A 23,457-nucleotide genomic window follows, 5' to 3' on the forward strand; every position below is an offset into this window, starting at 1 on the left:
CCTGTAACATGACAAGTTCCGAATCTAGAATTGAATGGTATCAAAATTTGCAACGAAAATCTAAATCAAATTTGGACAGCTCAAGACCGACAGCTGCTTAGCATGAGTACTCACAATTAGACGAATTGGAGCTATCACTTGCTCACGAATGCATCCTTGATTAGTTTGGATGGCCACCAGATTCATCTAAGTAAGCTTTTATATGTACAGCATTTACATAAAAATACCAGCATGACTATGGACCCACTATAAAGCTAAATTCCAGACTTCGACCTACTGTACATGGTGGACTGCTGGAAAGAGCATGATGCAATTATAAGCAATGCATGAGTCAAATATACTGATCATTTTAGAATTGCTTTTACACTTTATTGCCTGTCCTGCTATCCTTTTCAAAAGCTGGGTTTCACACCGTAGCCATGAATACAGAATTCTAGTATGTTGTACAAAATAAATTCCCCTTTCAAATACACAAGTCCATGTTTTTTTATATATTGTTTATTTGTTATCTCTTTTCTGGGTATAAAAATTCTTTATCTTGCTTCTTGAGCTTTCCAATCTAAATTAAAAAGTTGAAAAGATGGAAAAGAAGTTTAAGAAAGTGCAATAATCATTTTTATTGACCATACTGGAAGATATATTATTCATTTTTTTTTAAGTGCACAATTTTATGTCCTTGGTTGGATTATGGAACTGTGACAAACTTGTGGCTTCTCCCATTTGAAGGACCTTGTCATTCTGCAAATTGAAGGCTATAAGTTGTGTCCCTTTTTTATTCGAAAAGGGGAAAGGTTGCCTACATCCTTTTAGAAAAGAAAAAGTACTTGAACTACTACTATATTACCAAATCTGTGTGAACATTCAAATTGATTGATTTTGAAAGTTGCCCACAAGAAGTGCTAACACTTTGTAAGCCTATTAGGACCTCAATAATTTTATTCACTAATAGACCAATATCTCATTACTGCCCCCCGAACAGGTTAATATTATTTGGAATGTTTTTGTGACACATACTCAAAATAATTAAAATTTACACTTTGTAATAATATTCATACCTTTAACCCTAATACATAATAAATCTTTAAGTAAATAAAACTAATCTCAACCACATAAAAAAATTATTCTAAGTTAAATGCACAACAATGTGATCATTTTAAATTATTCAAGCCCAATCAGCATATAAACACCCTTTATCCAAAAGGCAGTGGAGGCTTTCAATGTTCACACGTAAAGAAAAAATAATTAAAAATTAAAATTTTTTTCTGAAGAAGATCCACCGAATGTGTCTATCTGATCAGTACGTATTAAATAATTTATATGGAAAAAGGCATACAGCCAAATTATATGTCATATCAATTAGAACTAATTTATACGGAAAAAGGTAAACAGGCAAACCAACAGCGGGCAGTGAGTAGTGATGACTCACTGCATTATCGTTTTGATCACCTTTTTTCTCGATCGTTCGTTCAAAATAAAGTAGCAGATTTTGCAGCAAAATGCTCACAATCCTTATAAATAGGCATAGGGCTGCCTAACAAATGTACCCCTTGCAAATTGCAGTCCACCACTTTCTCTGTTGTGTGTAGTGTTGGATAATTCACAAGATGAGGAGTTTCATGCGCTTGTCTGCAACAGTTCTTCTCCTCTTGGCGCTTTTCATGGCCTCTGGTAATCATCATCCTCCTTCCTTCATGTTCTTGAATTTCTTTTCCCTACAATATATTGTTTTAAATCAACATTGATAGAATAACACCATGCAATTTATCTGACCGTTATCACAGGTAGATAGATTTTTCTTGATAACCCTTTGAACTATGAGTAAATATTGCTTCAACAATATTTGCTAACTTTGTTCGAGTATAACGAGTAGAAATCCATTTTTCACAAGACAAAGTAAATAAAATCCCTACAACCTTTAGCTTTCGGATTTTCTGGTGCGATAGTTAATTAGACATGTGATGAACACGGAACTTGTCATACTCTGGACAAGGTGAAGATTCCATTACTTATTTTTTTTCATAAAACATTATAAGTTACTTCATCAAGCATATAATGATATCAAAAGAAGATCTGAAGTATGGATACTGATAATATAGCTAAAATATTAGTAATGTCCAAAGTCGAAGTTAATTAGCTAAATATGCAGGTTAAAGGTAACTATTTTCTGCTGGTTGTAAATTCAGATAATTTTATACTAGACATGGTTGCTTGATAAAAATCCATGAAAAGTTTTTGTCATCGATCTCTTATATCTTGATCTATTGTTGCAGATATGGGACCAATCGGGGTGGCCGAGGCTAGGATTTGCGAGTCACAGAGCCATCGATTCAAGGGACCGTGTATCAGGAAGGACAACTGTGCTGCTGTTTGCCAGACTGAAGGGTTCCATGGTGGCCGTTGCAGGGGCTTCCGTCGCAGATGTTTCTGCACTAAACATTGCTAAAACGATCATTTGAAACCAGAAAGCTGTGTTTCTCCTCGTTGGAGCTTTTTGTTTAGCCTGGTTTTTCCTTCCACATGTGCGTGCGTGTGCGCTGTCGCGCCGCCACTGGTGCTTCAATAAAAATATGAATAAAAGAAACAAAAAAAAAAAAAAAAGAGATGAGAGCACTTTGTTTTCTGGCAGTTGGATGCTGGTGATTTGAGTTGTAAGCACTTGTTTATTCAGTGTGTTTAATTTAATATGTGACTACTATATATCAGCCTAGTTAGTGGCATTTGCTTTCTGCTGCTTGTGGTTTTAACTGGGATATGCTAGTTGATAACCTGCAAAATCTGATTTCTTTGGATCAATGAAGATTGACAAGAACGATTATCGTCGTTCTATTCCAAAGAATTGGTTACATGGACTGCTAACACACCTTACAAAGCCCAAAGGATCCTTTTGCTCTCATAATTCTCAGTGGAAAGTTCAGACTTGTGCATTGATTAATTAGGGTGGGAACAAACCTTATAAAGGAACCTTACAGTTACAGGTCTAGGAGTTGATGTTTTCACCCATCTCTTCCTTCTGGATCAATTTTTTTTTTACCAAAGATGAAGATCTGTGCGCATCTATCAGCATGATCACTTGGGCTTTTCACCTGGATGGTAACCCTTGTATACGCCAAGTTCTTGACAGCAATATATCAGATACCCTTACCAGCCCAACTTTGAAGATTATAAGGTTTTTTTTTTATCCCCTTTTAACACATCACACATAATTTGACTGTACAGGTATCAAAAGACTTGGCTATTATCATAGATCAAGAAAATTCATTCATATCATTTACTCTTAGGGATTTCATCTTAGTAATTTTTTACTAACACTAGACCAAGATCAATGGGGCATACTGTAACTCATGCACAAAGTTCTTGTTTTATTTAATTAGCACATTGTGATTTATTTACTTACTCATGCACAAGATCAACGGGGCATAGTGTACCATTTTGTTCCAACTGCAATCCCTTAACTTTTTTGACCATTTTTAATGGGCACATTATCATTTATTTATATAGTCTTAATTATTAATATTATTAGCAAAATCAATGAGAGAAAAAATGATGCAAATTAATGATAATGTATTGTTTTACTTTTTTTATGATACATTGGAACCTTTTGATTACCTTTGGCACATTATCATTAATTCTTTGGGTCCTCTTAGTTTTACAAAAGTTGTCATTAATTGGATTTGAATAGGACCAACTTGGAAGTTTAGGGCGTCAAATGTCTAAAATTGAGAGTTTAGTATGCAAAGTATCCAAAATTGAAATTTAGGATATAAAGTGAAAAAGTGATACAAGTTTGGGAGTGCGGACTGGAGTTTATCCAAATTGATTATAGGAAAAATCCAAAAATTGGCCATCGCTTGCTATTCAACCATCTATGCGTTGTAGTTTTCGGGAAAATTGATTTCTAAAATCAATACTAGTCTCCAACTTGTTACCTGCATTCTAATTAATACATCTTGCGATAATTTCGTCCCCTAGGATCTATTTCTCCCAAGTACTTTTAAATTTTGAACTATCCTAATAAGGCCATATGCATTCTGCGGAACTGATTTGGAAGGTTGCTCCAATTAATTGGGAGGGGTTGAATGAATACAGATATAGTTTTTGGCATTGGTGGGGCAGTCTGATGGAAGCACAGGTTAGAAAGGAGGGAAGGGAACACATTGAGCTGACCATTAATGTGCTTTGGCAGATTTGGAAGTCCAGGAATTTGATTCAATTTAATAGGGAAGGGAGATGTCCAGGCTTGACAAGTAATAAGGCTGTTCAGGAATGGTTAGAATTCCAGAATGTTTCTATAGTAAAGATGGAGGATGACGAAAAGGGTAGGGGAATTGAAAGAGGACCTGTGAAATGGGAGCCACCTCCAGAAAATGTTATATGTTTAAATACTGATGCAGCTATCAAACAAATTGGTGCATAGGCCAGTTGGGGAGTTGTGGCTAGATGCATGGAAGGGAAGTTAAGAGGAGCTTGGGCTGGGTGTGAAGACAGGAGGGGTATTCCAATTGTTGAGGAGGCAAGAGCTATCCGGCATGCGCTTGTGTTGGCCAAGCAGAATGGTTGGAGAAACATTATTATTCAAACTGATTGCAAGAGAATTGTGGATCAGATTAGAGACGGAAAGTTGAATGACCATTTAGCAGGTTCTGTCCTTTTTGATATTATGGCACTCAGCAAGGACTTCAGTTCTTGCCTGTTTTCGTTTGTCAAAAGAGAAGGGAATAATGTTTCCCATCAATTGGCAAAGTTTGCCTTAAAATTAGTTTCTGAGATTGCTTGGAAGGAGTCTTTTCCAAGTTGGCTGAGTAGTATAGCCAAAATGGATGTAGGGGCCTTTGCTCCAAACCTTGTTTCTTCTGTTTTCAAGTAATGCAATTTTTATCGTTTGGAAAAAAAAAAAAAAAAAAAAAGGCCATATGCATTCAATAATCCCATTATCAGAGTTTAAGCGCATTATGATAAAAACCGGCAAACTCTTAACCCACTTGATATCGTTTTCTCTTAAGGATTTCATCTTAATTTCTTATTACACTTGACGAAGATCAATTATGCCCAAATTATGGCTTTTTTAAATTAGTCTACTACAATCACGTTTACACTCGATATCATTTTCTCGATGAAGTATATAGTTTTAAATGCAAAATCTTAAAACTATTCATGGATCAAAAGGGATTTTCAAAATTTGGGGGTAGCCCCTTCCTTGTGACGCCGAAAGCTTAAAGAAAAGAAAAGGAGGTAGGGGATTTGAATCTAAAATTTCTAATTCATGATACTTCAATTTTAAATCCCTAGGTCAAGATGAAAAGGAGTAGCATCTAAACACAGAAATACACTTGGACTAGTATATCATTGATGTTTCGAGCAATTTCTTGAGTGGAGAAATTCCAGCAGCAATTACAAGCTTAATAGGCCTGCTTGGGTTGAACCTTTCAAGACATTAACAATTTGAATGGGTCCCTTCCTTCAAATCTTGGACAATTGAGCTCACTGAACTTTCTTGATTTATGCTATAAGATGCTTTGTATGAGCATTCCAAGCGGCATTTCTGAGTTGACCAATGTTAATTTTTTTTTTTGGTCAAAAGTAGTTTATATTTCATTACTAACTTGATAACACAAGGTCAATTACAAAAGGGTTACTATCCAACAGATCATTTTGTGCGAGCCACATGGGAAAATTTCCTTCCCAATCTACATCTCTAACAGGTTTGAAAGCAAACCTTGCTAGATTGTGTGCACAACTATTTTCTAGTCTATTAACAAAAGAAAAAGTACATTGATTGAACAAGCCTTTCATTTTTTGGATGTGCTCTAGTAAGACTGTAACTCTGGATTCCTTTGCGTTCTCACCTCTAATCATGTCTACTATGTCTTTGCAGTCAGATTGAAATTCTACTGCTTTTCACTGAGCTTCTTGTGCCATCATCATTCCTATTCTGATGGCTGCAGCTTCTTCCACCAATGGTTCACTGGATTTCTCTGCAGATTTTGCCCATGCTTTCTGTATCCTTTCCTTCCAGTTCCTTGCTATCCCTCCTAGTCTACACTTCTTCATTCCTTTTGAGAATGCAGCACCCGTGTTGATCAGAACCACTCCTTTGCTTGGTGGTTGCCGGTTTACTGAAGGATTTGAGTGATTTGTTTGCTCAATGTACTCCCCTCCTCTACTACTTTGGGCATCCATGATTATCCCCTTAGCCTGACATTGAAGGGTATTAGGCTCTCTTTCTACATAACAAATCTAATGTGATCTTATGGAAATTAAAAAGTTTCTCAATGCCCTGCATTTTTATGATTGATACACAATAATTTAGTGGAAAATTGAAGTTTCTCAATCACATACTCATCTCAATATTTTCACCGGTATAGTAAATCTTTTTAATTGATCCTATTTGAGTCCTATATGATTTAGATTCTCCTCATGGTAAAACACAATAATAAGAATAAATGTTACAGAAAACATGTCTTTGACCAATTTCATTGAGATGACTAAACATTAGCATTACAAGTCACATAAATGCAAGGGATCAAGTTTATCAAATTTCCTCAAGAACAAATAACTTTTCAATACAAATATTTCGAAACATGTCCAGGTTAATGATGATTGCAAGAACTCGAACTAATCCCAAAAAATAGAAGACCGAATTATGATTTCCGATAATTTTTTTTGAAGCTGTTTCCAAATGAAAAGCGTACAAAACTTTTCTAATTCCTTAATTTCCCCTTCAGATATGGGTCCAACGTTGGCAGAGGCAGAGATCTCTCCAGGGCTTCCAGCCAGAAGTTAACGAGTTATTGCTGGTCGGAGGGAGACTCTGCTGAAGCTTGCAGAATAAAATGCTTTATTCTTATCAAATATTTAGGCGCAATTCATAGCTATTCATGTTTTCAATTTCTTGTATAGAAAGCACGACTGTTGCCGTTGATTGAACTGGCTTCTTTGAACTCCAATACTGATTGACAGTAGGGCTCCAAAACAGAATAACAATATATAAAAGAGTTTGAAATCATTGCAATAAACAGAGTAATGCATCTCAATACCCTTGCCAGAGCTGCCACTCCCAAGTTTCAAGTCAACATGTGCAATTGGTCATTAGTAAAAGGGACAACTTAGATGGTAATTTTTCTTCACAAGATTGAATAAATTGGTCATTACCTAGATCTACTGGGGACTGGAAATGTAAGCGTATATAATTTGTACTAAGCAAAACAACCCATGGAGATTACCATCTCAAGTCAATTATCTAAATTCCCTGGCAAAAGAAAAAGAAAATTTGAGCTTAATTATATGTTCGTACTAAGCAATACATGCTGAACAATGAACACCCATTGGATAGCATCTTTTTTTCCTTCTAAACGTCAAAATTAATATTTATTTTCCTTTCCTAATTAATCTTACATTTCTAAAAATATGATACTTGAAATATATTTATATAATTTTTCTAATTACAATCATTGCCCTTTCTTGTACTTATACACTTTTCTTAATTAATTTTAATTTTTAAAAATTTATTATCCTCAATAGACGCCATGCCCATTTTTGGTTAACCCATTTTTCAAATATTGTGTGGACTTTTGCTAGCTTTCCATTTGATTTATCAGGGCATCAAAAGATCTTGACTCTTAAGTGCACATCTGTAGCAGCACAGCCTCAACCACACTTCAAATTCTAGGTCGAAATTGGACAAGCCTTGTCGAATAACGGGTACTCACAATGCCATCACAGAGAACGATACTACTCCTTTAGCATTTCAAAATATTCATGTGAAAAAATTGCAAGGGAGTTATGGTGTAATTTATTCGAAAATTAACACTTGGGCATTCATTAAATCCTCAATCTCAATCGTTATTCTTCTTTTTTCTTGTGTTGGGCATTTTTTATGTTTTGTTTTGGGAGGGGGGGGGGGGGGAGATGGGAGTTTGGCAGGCATATGACCGTATAAGTTGAGACAGTACAAAAAGAAAACTAGCTAGAAAAGGGAGGCCAAGTTGGACAAACCTCTTGTTTCAGTAACCAACACTGTTCGCTGTCAAAAGGTCCATGGAAAATTTTCACCACTTTAAAGGGCCAAAATCGATTTAAACATCAAACGTATGTGTCTCTTGCATAAGCTATGTCAAAGGCTATTCAACACTTTCCACTATCTCTATTGTATGAGCAGAAGTGCGTGCGTGAATTGTGCAGATTTGGTTTAGCAAAAAAATTTTATCCGCCGTTCATAGCTATTCACATTTGCCTTTTCGTATATCAAATCAGGACAACACTTTTTCAGCCTCTTTATCACAATACAAAACAACCTAGAATCTAAAGTAATGTATAACAAACATTTTGTTTTGCTAATAAAGCGAGATTAAAGGCCTCCAAATCTCTAAAACCCAACCCTGATGGAGGATAGTTAAAAATCCTGATTCTCTGGCAGCCAAAGTTTTGAAGGCCAAGTATTATGCCAGGACTGATTTTTGGAATGCCAAACTAGGGAGCAATCCGTCCTATCTTTGGAGGAGCTTACTAGTAGGCAGAAGTTTACTGCAAAGAGGGGTCGTGTGGCGAGTCGGTGATGGTTCACACATCCGGGTTTGGGATGACCCTTGGCTACCCTGTCCTCCATCCTTCCTGGTGTCACAATGCTCGAGGACTCTGTGGCCAGATGCTAGAGTAGCTGATTTGATTGACCCCCGTTCTGGGGATTGGAGGTTGGATTTGCTTCATATTCTTTTCTTGAAGTACGAGGTACAAATTATCCAAAAAATTCCTCGTACCCCGTGGAGGGCGGAGGATGAGCTTGTATGGTACTACAGTAAAAATGGGATGTTTGAGGTTCGGTCAGCGTACCAATTGGCAAAAACCTTGCAGAGGTTGGATGAAGGTGGGGAGGAGGCATCATCAAGTAGTAAGGAGAAGTCCTTTTGGTCCAAAATCTGGAATATGCACATTCCTCCGAAGGTCAAAACCTTTGTTTGGCGTGCATGCTCTGGTATCTTACCTACAGGACAGAATTTATCGAGAAGGCTTAGGAGCAAAGTAATGGGGTGCACCTGGTGTGGGTGTGTTCAAGAGACTGATAAGCACATATTTTTGGAGTGTGCTTTTGCTCAGGAGGTGTGGGCGAGTATGGGGATGCTGAAAGCAATTTACAAGCCTGCTGCATCAAACTTTAAGGACTGGCTGGACTGTTTTATGAAATTTGAAGGAAATGAGTTAGCAGAGCTCACGGTGGTGACGATGTGGTTGATGTGGAAAAGTAGGAACAAGTCATTATTTGCGGCCAAGACGGAGAGTGCAGCACAGGTGGGCGTATATGCTAAGGCATTCTTGCAAGAGTTTTGGAACCTGCACAGGAGACAAGGAGCACTGCAGTATAAGGAGCTTACCAAATGGGTAGCACCGGATCAGAGCTATCTGAAAATTAATGTTGATGGAGCCTTTTCCGAACAAGCAGCTGGTGTTGGTTTAGTGGTGAGGAATTACTTAGGCCAAGTGGAGGCTGCAATGGCTGCAAGGGTTGAAGGAGCTTACAATGCAGAGCATGTGGAATGCTTGGCTTTTCTCACTGCTTTGGAGTTTGCAAGAGATTTTGGTATCTCGCACTTCTTGCTTGAAGGGGATGCATTAACTATTGTTCAAAAGATTAATAGCAAGGAACCCGATCTGTCATTGATCGGCAATTTAATCCATGGCATCAGGACCATGCTGCATTCTTTTGATTTTGTTAAGGTTAGCCATGTGAGGAGGACCAATAATGTCCCCGCTCACATCATGTCTCAGTTATCGTTATCTGTTGAGGGAAGTAGGGTCTGGTTTGTAAACTTTCCCATGTCGGTTACTCAGGCTGCTATTGCTGATTTGCAATGAAAGGCTTTTTCATTATCAAAAAAAAAAAAAAACATTTTGTAAAAGACTTCTTTAATTTCCGTTTTGGTGGTTTTTTGGCTTATATTCAGCAACCCATTTGTTTTGAGAGTGCTACTAATCAATCTGCCTATAATATAGACACCTCAAACAAAAATCAATCTCTTTTAATTCCCACGAGCTAGTTTTCAACGATGAAATTTAAGAAAAACACTGAAGACATTGTTATAGCATAAATGGAAATTGGATTACCCCATCAGTGTTTTTAGTTGTACATGTTCTTGTCTATTGGTGGTTAAGGTGTGGTTTTGATATGCATTTTGGAGTTTCTCTATTCTCTTGTATATGCTTCAAGCTTGATCTATAAAATCTAAGATTTTCTCAAAAAAAAACCAAAAAGAAACATAATTTCGCATGAATGGTCAACAAAGCAAAAAATTAAGAAGTACTAAAATGAAGAGACCTGCTTAAGTGGGTGTATCGTTTCCACGAGCCCGAAAACAATGTCGTCATAGGAATCGAGAAAGTCATCTAGTTCTGTGATTTTCCTCATATCTTTGCTCTCCATATTGTAGCTGAAGATTGTCGCCCCAAAATCCCTACGAGTCTTTAGACAAATCTCAGAAACTCGAAATAAAATCTCACCGTCTTGGTATGATCCCATACCCATAGGATAGACATTGAATCCTCGTTCATATTCATGAGGATCACACCAACGTTTTGGCAACGATAAATCCACACTAGTCCACCTTCCACCTTCAAAAACTTCCTCTAGTATCCAAATCTTTTGGTCCAAAACTTCCATCAGAGCAAAGCGTCCCCCAAGCTCACCTGGATAAGCCACAGTCTCAACATAAACGTTTTCTTCGGGGAAAGGCAAAAGTCGAAGTTTCTCACGACTTATATCAAAGGCTAGTATACACCCACCCATGTACGTGGACATTATAGACAATTTGCAAGGGACAGTGATGATGCTATATATCACGCCATTGATGCTGCACGACGACTTCACCTCGAAGCTCTCGCAAAGGTCTTGTTCGAGAGAAATATCTATACTAATCTTTTTCCAACAATTTGTTCCCAATGTCAAAACTTCTGCATAGACATGGGCATCGTAATCACCCTTTTTGCAGGCAATGGGTGGTTTTACGAGCCTCACATGACAAATGCTCAACACCTTGTGTTTCTTGGTTGAAACATCGAACCCCAAAAAGTATTCACTGCAGATATTCCAACCGTAATACCCTCTTGTAGTTCCCATCTTCTCGCTGATCTTCCAAGCATCGGGCATCTGATTACGAGGGGGAAGATCAATGAACTTTCTTGTAGTAGGGTTCCATATGATGTTGTTGCAACATAGTAAGCCTTCAACAGGTTGATATAAGCGAAAGGATGTTTCCCGAAGAATATCTGGAAAGGCAAGAGGAACAGATTTGCCTTCTGAATCTACTAGGAAGAAAGTATATACTTGTGAATGATTTACCCCTGTATTATTTTCTTCATCGGTATTCTTTTGGAAACGGGACTTGCGAACAAGGAGGTTGGTTCCACGATTATGGGCACGAACGCGAAAACCATCAACAAATTCTCGATCTTCAATCATGTTGTACCAAACCTTTGAAACACACTTGAATCTCAATAGAGATTCTACCGGAAGTTTTTCGAATATTTGTATAAGGATGTCTTTAGGTATCATCTTGTCAAGAAGTTAGTCTAGGGTTTGATAATTGATACTGTTGATGAAAATGAAGGGAATGATAGGTGAGGGACGGCCGCCTTGTGTTGTTTTCTTCCCTCGTTTGTTATACCCTTTTTTGCTTCTTAAAACTAGGGTTATAAGCGTTGCAACTTAGCGTTGATTTAGGAATTAGAAGCTGATTGATTCCAAAAAAAAGGGAGAAACAGATAATAAATAAAATAAAAAATTACTAGAAGAAAAGGAGAATTCTAGTTTGATATAAAAATTTACTATCAATACTACTACATAAGTTCTTGCATAATTCGTTTACATAGGCATCGAAAGTTGTAGTTTGGGATTGTAATTATGAAAATACTAGTTTTTTTTTATCATCTTTCTAACCTATAAAAATTAAACATTTCAATCCTAAATTTCAAAAGTATTTATTTTAATATTCGCATACCCTTGTTAGTTATTGTATAATATAAGAATTTTACAAGACATTAGTTTTATTTCAAACTCAGCTGATAGCCTATTGAAATGCAAAAAAAAAAAAAAAAAAAAAAAAGAGATCAGGGAAGTTTCTTTATAGTATATATTCTTTATATTTTAAAGAAATATTTAATAAAGTTGTTTAATTATCAACAAAAGTAAAAAAAAAATGATAGAACCCATTACCAGTTAATTATCAATGGCGAAAAGTAATACATACACATATTATATCAAATTTGATATCAATTATGCAAAAGTGAAGAAGTACATTAGAAATTAGTGGAATGCATAAATGAAATAAACATAAAAAAAAAAAGAAAGTTAAATTAGAACTTTTTCTTTGTCTCCAATTTTATTAATAGGCAAAAGAGAGTGTACAAGGGATAAAACCCCCAAACGTGTATAGTGAACTATGAGCAACAAAAGCTATAATAGATACAATCAAAAGAAAATAGTCTAGTTATACAATTGTTCACAGAAAAATTGACAGATCAAAAGCCCAACTCATACTCAGTTCCCAATTTCTTCTCTCCTTTGCTAAACTTCTCAGCCATGAACAACATGGCACAATCTTGGATGATCCATTGGATAATGGAGTGAGTAGGCCTATGCTTATGTTTTACTAACACCAAGTTACGAGCTCACCAATCTGATGAGGAAAAGAGTTAGAATTGGCATGATGGCTCCACCAAAACTAGTTCGGTAGACCACCCACAGCTCCTCTGTACGTGAAATTCAAGCTTTGAATTTGCTTCCAAGTATCATAAGCATAGGAACAGAGAAAGGACAGGTGCTCAACAGATTCATCCTCGCTTCCGCGCAACAAACAAGTAGCACTTTGCGCTCAGCCCCACCTATTTAGTCTATCCAAAGTGCTGAGCCTACGTTTACACAATAGCCACATTATGAAAGGAAAACGAGGCCCATAATTGTTGAAGCACATCACATTTGACTAGGTGACAGCAGGAAAAGGCTGAGCCAGAATCTGGTATAAATTTACCCAATTTATGAGGTAGCCATAACCGATAATCTGAATTGTGACCACTAGCTAGGCTTAACCGTTGTAATCAAGAAAGAGGCTTAAACGTTGCAGGGGTTCCTTGAACTCATTGTAACTCCTACACCTCTTCTTTTACCACAGGGTCACCGCCAATTATCATTCTAACTCACATTTCATTCCTTATTGAAAACAATTGCTTTCTAATTCACATCTTATTTCATCCTAAAAGGCTAAAACCCTCAATAGCGTTATTCAAAAATTTGGAGGCTATAATGATTCAAATTCTAAAAAATATGGACCAGAAGTGCAATATTAAAACTGTTGACTAACGACAACTTGATTCTAACCGTGAGTCATTATTGAATTTCATCAATTATCCTAATTGTGTCTAATATCAATTACTTTAAGGACTAGATTTGTTTTGGTCAAAATATTAGGAACTAGTTTGGCACACAGACTAAATATTGAGGATTAAAGCTGCATTTCTTCCTAATGAAATATATATGGCTTCATATTAAAGAAAAAATTTCTAAGAGTTTTACATAGATGATGATAAATTACACAATCTATTGGAATCAATTGCCTTTAGGAATTTAATAGTTAAAATGACAAAAGAAAAATAATTGTTAGCTAGATTTGGGGTAGTATTTTTTTTTTTTTCTGCAACGTTAGATATTTGTATTGATTGGCAAAAAACTTATATGAGCAAAGGCTCAAGGAATTCTATACAAGAGTGTTAGACACACTGAGGATTAATCCATTCCTCATCTTGAAATATGCCTAAAGCATAATCACTAATCGCTTCACATCTAGAGTCTAAGCTCCTATCTAAACAAAAGGAGCATTTCTGAAATAAGGACCTGAGATCGTTAATATCATCTATCAAAGTAGCCATTTTGATGTCCTTTGCCTTCCTTTCCTTTATCATCTTCAGTAGCTGGGGGCTGGTGATGTGGACAACAATTTCCTTCCATTGCTGGTGTCTAGCCTTTATGATGGCCATTTTCACAGCTTCTGCAGTAGACTGCAACTGATTCACTGTTTTTCTGTCAAAAAGTGCCCATGCAGCCACCCAATGATTGTTGAAGGTAGATGCAAAAATCCCCATGCCAACTCGGTTGGATTGGTCTTGCTCCTTAGTTGATATTCTGATCTGAATTTCATTCCATCCTGCCTCCTCCTGATCAACTTCCTCATCTGCTCTTACCGCATCTTCAGAGACTATTTCCTGCTTGCTCTGGACATCTTTTTGTTCTTGCCATTCCTGTAGAGCCTTTTGGATTATTTTCCAAGGGTGCCTGTGTTTGGCATTGAATTGCCATTCATTTCTCCTTTTCCAGAGTTGCCAGAGGATGTTCACAGTGAGCTCTATATGCTCCTTTCCTTCTGTCCTGCATGTAGCTTCCAGAAGAGCAGTCCACCACGCTTGAAAATTCCCTGTCTGTTCCCTTAACCCATCCCATTGTAATGGAGCCATTTTCCACACCTCTTGTGCTTTGCTGCATTGGAAAAACATGTGTTCAATTGACTCTTCTTGTTCACCACAGCCACCACAAATTGGATCACCTTTGTGTGTTCTTTTAAAAACCAGGCTGTTGACTGGTAATAAACCATGTAGGCACTTCCAAAGGAAATGTTTGATCTTGCTCTTAACGTTCAGCCTCCACATCCACTTCCACTGCTTTTCATAAGAACTTGCTATACTAGTTTCCGCCTCCTTCTCTCTTCTTTCTTTGTATTGAACAGTTCCTCTGCACAATGCCTTGTAACCTGAGTTGACAGTGTAGATGCCATTGCCGCTATGTATCCAGTAATTGCTATCATCCTTTCCTGATATACTAATAGGAATCTCCAGAATTTCCTCTGCCTCCTTCCTGTTAAAGATCCTAAATACAAGTGGTATCCTCCATCGAAAGCCACAGATCAACTCCTCTACTCTTTTGATTTTGCAATTCAGAGGCCTCACAGAGGTGACTTTGCCATCCCTATTTCCGGGAATCCAGTTGTCCCTCCAAATGTTGGTTGCCTTGCCATTGCCTATCTTTTTCCTAGTTCCATTCTGCACCAAATCTCTAGCATTCCTCAGGCTTTGCCAAATCCACGATGCACATTTAGGAACTTTGCACCTAAAAATTGAGTCCTTATGGTAGTACTTTGCTCTCAAGACCTTGCTAACCAATAGGTTTGGTTTAGAAATCAGTCTCCATACCTGTTTAGCTAGCAAGGCTTTGTTAAAGTTCTGCAGGTCCTTGAATCCCAATCCTCCCACTTTTTTCTCCTTAGACAATCTCCCCCATGAGCACCAATGCATCTTATTTTTCCCTTCAGTTTCACCCCACCAGTAGTTAGCAAACATGGAAGACACCTCTTTGCAGAGTTTGTTTGGCAGCTTAAAGCAGGACATTGTATAGACTGGCATTGCCATAGACACTGCCTTCAGTAATACCTCCTTCCCACCTTGGCTGAGCAGCTTGTTCTTCCAGCTTACCATTAGAGTGCTTTGAATCCTCAATTAGTATAAGGTGCTCTAATAAAGGGTGAGATATGGTTGAGCTTAAATAGAGGATTCAAAGCACTCTAATGTATGCTCAATTCGTAATGTTTATTGTTTAGAGGGCAAAATTAAGTTTGGAATTGCTGAAGTTGGATGAAGAAAAGTCATTGGTATAAGAGTGTTGGGTTGGGGTTTATTCCACCAACCACTTATTTTGTTGGATTTGAATTTTATCCTACCAACCATTTATTTGTTGGGGTTGGGTTCACAATCCAAACCCAACAAAATGAGCGGTTTGTGCGATAAAATCCAAACCTAACAAAGAGGTAGTACCTTTGAATGTCTGTGTCTGTATTATTTATTAGTGCAAAATCATTGCCTTTTAGTTAACAATTAGAAAATTTTTTAAATTTCAAACTAAACTAAGTTGGGTGTTGAAAGTTTAGTTCTATGTTGCTTATTTTGATATCTTAATAGGACCCAAATTCATAAACATTCACAATTTCCTTTTCGTATATCAAGTCATGACTACAGTTATTGAGCAAACTCTACGCTTGATTTATTTATTTATTTTACTGAGCATAATAATTGAGATATTTATTTCAATATCATTGCCCCTTTCTTAATTAATTTTAATTTTAAAAAATTTATGAGTATTCAATAGAATTCCGTTAACCATGCCCATTTTTGGTTAACCAATTTTCCAAAATATTGTATGGAATTTTGCTAGCTTTCCATTTGATTTAGTAGGGCAACAAAAGATCTTGACCCATAAGTGCACAACGGTAGCACAGCCTCAACCACACCCAAATTCAAAGCCTTGTCTGGAGAACCAACTTGGAAGCATTTCTCTATCAGAAGCTCCATGAAAATTTTTACAACTTTGAAGGACCAAAATTCTTTGTCCTTGCCAAGGAGATGCCAACTATATATATATCTCCTGTATATAAGGTGATGTGTGAAATTTGCAAATTTAATTTGGCAAAAGTTTCATCCACAACTCATATCATAGGTATTTGTATTTAGCTTCGCGTATCAAATCGCGAGAACACTAGTCAATTCTGTGGATTAGAATATAAATCAACCCATAATCTGAAGTAACACTACAACAAAAATCACCTTTAACGACGTTTAAAGGTGTCAGTATAGATAATATAAACTGACACTTTACCTTTCCTCACACGTCAGACGAGTGTTGTCCCTTCCAATGTGGGGATAGGCTCGTACTATTCAATGTGTCGGGAAAACTATGCTATTATAGCATCCCATCTGCCAACCAAAATCTCTTTTCTTGACAATCGAAAGTGTTAGAATATTGTCGAAGTTGTTGAGTTATGCTGACACTTTTAACTACTAGGAGTTTTTTTTCTTTTTTTTCTTTAATAAAGAAGCAACCTGGTTGTGCTTCCTGCTATACATTCCGTCAATTAGATACCCAAAGGACTTGTAAAATTATCCCAAAAAACAGAATGCATGTAGTAATTTAAAAGCAAAAGTCAATGCTTAAATATCATTTGTTGAACTAAAATCAACAACAAGTGCTAACATAGCTAATCAAAAGCCAAAACCAACACCAGCTAATGTAACTAATTATCTACACTGACAGTATATAACAGCCAAAACCAACATTTAAAGTCCCAAATAGAAGTCCCTTTATCTCTGGAACCTTGGTGCTCAATGCGTTGTTAAGCAAAGTCTTGAACAGGAGCAGAAAGCTTTAGTTCATGTACGGTTTGGAAGTAATCCGCAGCTACTTGTTTCACTACTAGAAAAATGTCCTTTTATGACATTCAAAAGCGTCATTATAGATCTATATCTTGACGTTTAGGCTATAATGACGCTATACTGAAAGCGTCATCCATTCTAGCGTCACAATAGATTTATGACAGTTTTAAGTGTCCCAATTTATCATTATTATGACATTATTAAATGTCATTATCTATGCCTATTATGACACTTTCAAATGACAAGAAATGCTAGAGTACAATAACATATCACGACGCTTTTTTAGTATAAGTAGATAGAAATATTATGACACTTTCGAAGAGTAACTAGATCAGGCTTTTATGATATTTTCTACTTGTCAGTATAGCATCCAAATTAAAGTGCTTCAACTTCCTGTTGCATATCATCTAACGTTAGAAACCACATTTCATCCTGCTGCACAAGCATCTCAGATTCTAAATTTTGAAGGATTGCAACATAGCTAGTACAATAATATAACAGAAGCAATACAATCATCCAAACTTGAGCAAAAGTACATCATTTAAACAATCCACACCAAAAGTGTCTACAAATTACATACTAATTTAGATGGTTTTAAATCAGTCGTGTACATATAAAGAATGCACAGGATAGCAATTCAACTACCAAGCAAGGAAGATGCCTTCAAAAAACTGCCACTTGACCCAATGTTGCTTTAATTTTCTTCAATACTCATCTACATGTGTTGTAAACCAAACAAGACAAATTACAATTCACATAGGTCTTGTTTTACAGTTTTAACATTAGAAAACAAATAATAACTACATTAGACAATGGTAAAGGTATGACAAAAGAGTACCAAATTTATTGGCCAAACAATAGCCACTCCAATTGCATCTCTAATCTTTCAAAAATTACGGTATGGCCTCATCAACTCCTCATTACTCTCCACAGGCACATTCACATGAACTTCCCACCAACGTGATCCCAAAGGTGTGTCACCAACTTTAGCCGTAGTATCCAAACTTGTAACCTCTCCAACAGCTAAAATTCTGTTTGGATCAATCATGCTCCTTACTGTAACTTCATCCCCAACCTTGAAAGTATCAATTTTATAAAGTTTGTGAAAATCATACACAAGAGAGCAACTCCTAAACAGAAATTCATTACATAATACTACAAACCAACCCAAATTTCAGTGATTTTCACTCATTAATTAGGTACTCTTTTGCATTCTAACTATCAGTCTGACTTCTATTTCAAACATAATTCTTCAAGGTGCATAGGTACATGAGATAATTACAAAATAATATGTTATAATAAGACTAATCACAGTAAGAAAAAAAAAGATGAAATTTTAAACTTATGATAATTACCTTTCAATTGGATACATCCAATGATAGTATACTGGACCAATTATTCTTGTCTCAGTTGCTAAACGAATGGTCGAATGAACCATTACAACAAATAAAGATGGTAGAAACACACGCTCCAACTGGCATAGCACAATAGTAATTTCACTTTTCATTTGAAGAAGTTCTCTAGGACAAAATGTTTTAGAACACAAATCTCTAAAGTAGTTAGACAACTTTATCAAGGGAGACTGCACCGATTTTGGAAGAAGTTTTCTATAGCATTATGGTAACAGTTGTTGAATTAAAATGTGATTGTCATGGCTCTTAAGTCTAGATAGTTTAAGAGGTTTCAAGTGCATAGACTTTGAAATTGTGGTTGAATAACCATTAGGAACTTTAATTTTTTTTTCAGAATTTTGCAGAATAATTCTTTCTCTTTCTTAAGTATGTTACTGCACTTTATTAGTCTCTTGATGACTCTCTATCTTCCTAACAAAACCCCAAAATCCAATTACAAAGAAGAACAAATAAACCAAATTCCAAGAGCCATCAAATGAAGAATGAACAAAGCTGAAAATAAGATGCTTAAACTAGACTAATAAAGTTTTTTAAACTCTATTTGGTTTCTTATCACCATCTGAATCCGAATCCAAGAACTTGGTAACTACCAACAACTCAAGTATCGCCCAATGTTGCCCTGTTTAGGAGCACATAATTTAAGCATCTTCAAGTTCAACCAGAAGCATTAAAACTGGTTAAACAACTATTCAAATGGGGCAGCTATATTTTGAAAGTTTCTTTCTGGCAAAACAGCAAACACATAGCAAATATTATTAGACTTCACGTTTTTGGCCGGAAAAATATAACACTAAATGCTTGAAATCAGTCCAAACTCATGAAAAACAGAATAACCCACTTAATATCAGGGTGTTAGCCTTACAAACCTAAATTTCTAACCTAATTTTGCAAGGAAAACTCAACAGAAAATTGAATCAAGAGATGGAAAAATTAGGCACAAAAAGCAAATAACTTTCAAAAATCAAATGCAGACTAACCGTTTGTCTGCCACCACAATCTTGCCTTCCTCTATCTTCAAATGTCCTAATTATCACTAGGTTCGAATGCCCTAATTCCTCTTCGCAATCAAACCACGGATCCAAGAGTTATTTAGAGAGGTGAAAAACGGTGCGATGAGACAAGGTGCAAAAGCATGAGAATGGATGTTGTGTATGATGATGCATGATTGGTTCTCTGGTTCAATTGGGATGATTGGTTATGTCCGGAGAGAAAAAATTGGGGGAGGAAAGAGTAGATCTTGAGGTCAGGTAAGTTCTGGAAAGGAGCTTACAAATTTTCCTGAAAAAAAAAAAAAAAGCGCCTTAGTGGAGCACCATTTTGTTTCAGCATTTTCTGATTTTTTTTTCAATCTGTTTCTAGCATTACGATGTCGTTACGGTGTCTTCTTTTTCTTTTTAATGACCATTCCTATTGCATGTCATATTAAGATTGTATTATGACATTTTGCTAAAAGTGTCATAATATGTGTGTCACTAAAGACTATTTTTGTAGTAGTGTTTCAAGCCTTGAGACTTGGATAGCACTCCAAGAAGGAACAATCATACTTAGAGTGACCACGACTGAGGAGTAGGAAAATCATACTTGATTATTATCACCAGAAGTATTATAGCCACAAGGCGGACCCATGTTGCATTTGATCCCTAAAAAAACAATGGGGAGAAGCCCAATGGCCACCACCCCAGTGAGCTGGGAACCTGACAATGAGTGGGAACTCATCAACGATGACAGTTTCGTCTACAAACGCAGGAAATGTCCCCGTGTCGACCTTCCTTCCTCCACTTCGGCACCCCGGCTACCGGATCCGACCGTTGAAGAACAGAACCGCCGGCAAAGGAAGAAAAGAGCTTTTCTCAAGCTCAAACACAAGTACATTTGTCGAACACCTTGAAGGACATGCAGCAAAAATCCCCAATTGTTGTTAGTCAGCAGCAAAAATATCGACAACCCAATGACGGGACGGCAGAGATAGGGAGCAGAGGAGAGGAAATTGGCCGAGAGAGAAGGAGGGCAAAAATTGGTATTTCAGATTCAGGCAGACAACCAAGAAAAATCAATTTAGGGCAAAAATTTATCATGTAATTACATACCTTCAATGGGAAAGCATGGGTAGTTTGATTGCGGAGAGATTCAATAGACAAAACTCTTCAGGAAAAGCAAAATTTTGGCCAAAAGTTTCCGAGAGAGAGAGAGAGAGAGAGTTTGTGAGAGAGGTAAGAGAAGCAAAATTTCAGCAGGCAAAATGCGGTTTTGAAATTTCACTGTGTTTCGGCAAAGCAATCTTCCCCCAAAATCAAACGACGCCATTTTGTGTTCTAATTTTTTTGGTGCATCTGACATTCTTTTCAAGTGTCATGATAGGTAGTTTAAAGGCACATTATTATTCTTATATCAGATAAATAAAATAAAAAAGAGTATAAATTATTGATTTGATAACAAGTGTCATAATAGAAATGCTATAATAACAAACCATCAAGTGTCTTTATAGGTATGTCAGGAAAGACCATTTTTGTTGTAGTGTAATAAAGACAAAACGTTTAGCAAAAGACTTCTGTAATTTCTGTCTTCGCCTATTTGGTGTTGACATTCAAAAAAAAAAAAACTTATAAACCCCACCAGACAGTTTTGAGCCAAAAACAGTTACAGAATAATGTGAAGACATTATTGTACTAATTAAGTGGATGAATCGTTTCGACAAGCCCCGAGACAATGCTATCCCTGTCATCTACAAAGTCATCTAGTTTCGTGACCATCCTTACATCTTTGCTCTCCATGTTGTAGCCGAAAATGGTTGATCCTAAATCTTGGCCACTCGATGAAACAATCTCAGAAACTCGAAACAAAATCTCACCATTTTGGCATGAACCAATAGGGTAGACCTCAATCAATCGGCTCTCAGATAATTTCATTCGTACCCAACTTTTTGCCCAAAATAAATCCACAGCAGTCCACCTTCCACCCTCGAAAGCTTCTTCTAGTATCCAAATCCTTTCTCCATAAACATCAATTATAGCAAACCGTCCTCCAATCTCACCTGCAAAATCTACATAAACTCGCCTGGGAAGGAGCAGAAGTTGAAATTTCTCATGACTTAAATCAAAGGCCAGTATGCATTCACTCTCGGACGAGGACATCACAGGCAATTTACTATGGGGAGTGATGATGCTATATATTACCCCGTTGATGCTGCATGATGTCTTGACAGTGAAGCCCTTGCTAAGGTCTTGTTGCACAGAATAATCAATACTTAAAAATTTCCAAGAATTGGTTCCCAGAGTCAAAACTTCTGCATGGACATGGACTTGGTTTTCATTAATATCAAACTCCTTGTAAAAAATATCATCGTTATTGGCCCGAATGGGTTTTCTTTCAAACCACGTAAGACAAATACTTAATACCTTGTATTTCTTGGATGAAACATCGAATCCCAGAAAGTATTTACTCCAGGCACCCGAGTGGTAACATTCTCTCATGTTTCCCATTTTCTCACTGATCTCCTTCGCGTAAGGATTCGGATTACGTGGGGGAAGATCAATGATTTTTCCTGTAGTAGGGTTCCATATGAGGTTGTTACAGAGCACTAAGCCTTCAACAGGTTGATCTAGGTGAAAGAAGGTATTTTTGAGAATATTTGGAACAGCGACAGGAACCGATTGGCCTTCTGAATCTATTACGGAGAAATCATATACCCTTGTATTTTGCCCTTCAACAGTTCTCTTTCCGAAACGGATCTTGCGTACGAGGATGTTGGTGCCACGATTATGGGATCGAAGGCGAAAACCATCAACAAATTCTTGATCTTCAATTATGCTGTACCAACTTTTCGAAACACTCTTGAACCTCAATAGTGGTTTTGCTGGAAGTTTTTCGAGTATTTGAACAAGGATGTCATCAGGAATTGCGGGGACAAGAGTTCTCTTAATTTGTATCATCTTTGTCAAGATTTCCGGCGAGCTAGTTTTGTAGGCCTACAAAATAATCAATATAAGCCACAAGGTGAAATCACAAGAAAACAAAATAAGTCCCAAGGCCAACTTGAAGCTGTTATTATCTCTGAATCTTTTTTTTTTTTTTTTTTTGCTCTCTTATATCGATAGACCAAGACCTATAATTCTTATATAGACTATCAAATACCAAAATCCAATTGGGATTCAAACTACCAAGTCATACTTAGAATAGGAAATCACAACTAAATAATAAATTAAATCCTAAAAAGACTTGGTTTAATAATTCTACAAGTTTAGGGTTTTGACAATTGGCTGATTTGATGGCGATAAAATCGAAGGGAAGGATATATGAATAGGGAAATCTAGTCACGGCGGTGAGAGTTGGCCGCCCTGCTTCCTTATCTTTCCATGTTTTGCTTCTTAAAGTCTCAGGTCAGGATCCTTATGCATTACGACTTAGCATTGATTTTAGATATTAGAAGCCTATTCACTCTCAAAAAAAAAAAGAGAGAAAAAACCTTTAGGGTTTCATAGTAAAGAAAGAATTGCTAAATATTTTTTATAAGCGACATTAAATTATACAATCCATTGGAATCAATATTTTCGGAATTTAAATAATGAAAATAACGAAAAAATAGATATGTTACCCAGAAATAGGGTCGTACAAAGAGCTTCCATGTCCCCCATCCCATCTTTTGCTCTAATCCCAAATTAAGAGTAAGTGAGATAGAGTTAAGTTTAAATACAGGTTTCAAAGCCATATAATATATGCCCAGTTGGTAGTGCTTATTGTTCAAGAGCGTCCGAAGTCTACAATTGTTAATGTTGGATCAAGAAAGTGTTATAGATGCAAGCGGCAGTAACCTTGC

General features: G+C 36.7%; 5 protein-coding genes across 5 annotated transcripts; 3 read left to right on the plus strand and 2 right to left on the minus strand.

Annotated features, from left to right (window-relative positions):
• Positions 1-1,507: 1,507 nt before the first annotated feature.
• LOC113716522 (defensin Ec-AMP-D2-like) lies at positions 1,508-2,726 on the plus strand. The gene is made up of 2 exons (XM_072070878.1): positions 1,508-1,668; positions 2,271-2,726. Exons 1-2 carry the CDS (start codon positions 1,605-1,607, stop codon positions 2,441-2,443), a joined length of 237 nt encoding a protein of 78 aa, XP_071926979.1. The 5' UTR covers positions 1,508-1,604; the 3' UTR covers positions 2,444-2,726.
• Positions 2,727-4,021: 1,295 nt separating this feature from the next.
• LOC140016573 (uncharacterized) lies at positions 4,022-4,414 on the plus strand. Its single transcript, XM_072070135.1, has one exon. It carries the CDS (start codon positions 4,022-4,024, stop codon positions 4,412-4,414), a length of 393 nt encoding a protein of 130 aa, XP_071926236.1.
• A 27-nt stretch (positions 4,415-4,441) lies between these two features.
• Positions 4,442-4,864, plus strand: LOC113716147 (uncharacterized). The gene has a single exon (XM_027240441.1). It carries the CDS (start codon positions 4,442-4,444, stop codon positions 4,862-4,864), a length of 423 nt encoding a protein of 140 aa, XP_027096242.1.
• A 5,427-nt stretch (positions 4,865-10,291) lies between these two features.
• LOC113716158 (putative F-box protein At1g32420) lies at positions 10,292-11,539 on the minus strand. Its single transcript, XM_027240451.1, has one exon. It carries the CDS (start codon positions 11,537-11,539, stop codon positions 10,292-10,294), a length of 1,248 nt encoding a protein of 415 aa, XP_027096252.1.
• Positions 11,540-21,310: 9,771 nt separating this feature from the next.
• On the minus strand, positions 21,311-22,573 carry LOC113716159 (putative F-box protein At1g32420). Its single transcript, XM_027240452.1, has one exon. The coding sequence runs from the start codon at positions 22,571-22,573 to the stop codon at positions 21,311-21,313; it is 1,263 nt and encodes a 420-aa protein (XP_027096253.1).
• Between the last annotated feature and the right edge of the window lie 884 nt (positions 22,574-23,457).

This window comes from Coffea arabica, chromosome 11c (genome assembly GCF_036785885.1).
Source record: "Coffea arabica cultivar ET-39 chromosome 11c, Coffea Arabica ET-39 HiFi, whole genome shotgun sequence".
Lineage (NCBI taxonomy): Eukaryota > Viridiplantae > Streptophyta > Magnoliopsida > Gentianales > Rubiaceae > Coffea > Coffea arabica.

What these genes read in the sequence shown, in the direction of transcription:
- LOC113716147 (XM_027240441.1), top strand. Translation starts at nt 4,442, where the DNA reads ATGGAAGGGAAGTTAAGAGGAGCTTGGGCTGGGTGTGAAGACAGGAGG.
- LOC113716522 (XM_072070878.1), top strand. Translation starts at nt 1,605, where the DNA reads ATGAGGAGTTTCATGCGCTTGTCTGCAACAGTTCTTCTCCTCTTGGCG. An exon ending in GGCGCTTTTCATGGCCTCTG is followed by an intron (nt 1,669 to 2,270) that starts GTAATCATCATC and finishes CTATTGTTGCAG; the next exon opens with ATATGGGACCAATCGGGGTG.
- LOC113716158 (XM_027240451.1), bottom strand. Translation starts at nt 11,539, where the DNA reads ATGATACCTAAAGACATCCTTATACAAATATTCGAAAAACTTCCGGTA.
- LOC140016573 (XM_072070135.1), top strand. Translation starts at nt 4,022, where the DNA reads ATGCATTCTGCGGAACTGATTTGGAAGGTTGCTCCAATTAATTGGGAG.
- LOC113716159 (XM_027240452.1), bottom strand. Translation starts at nt 22,573, where the DNA reads ATGATACAAATTAAGAGAACTCTTGTCCCCGCAATTCCTGATGACATC.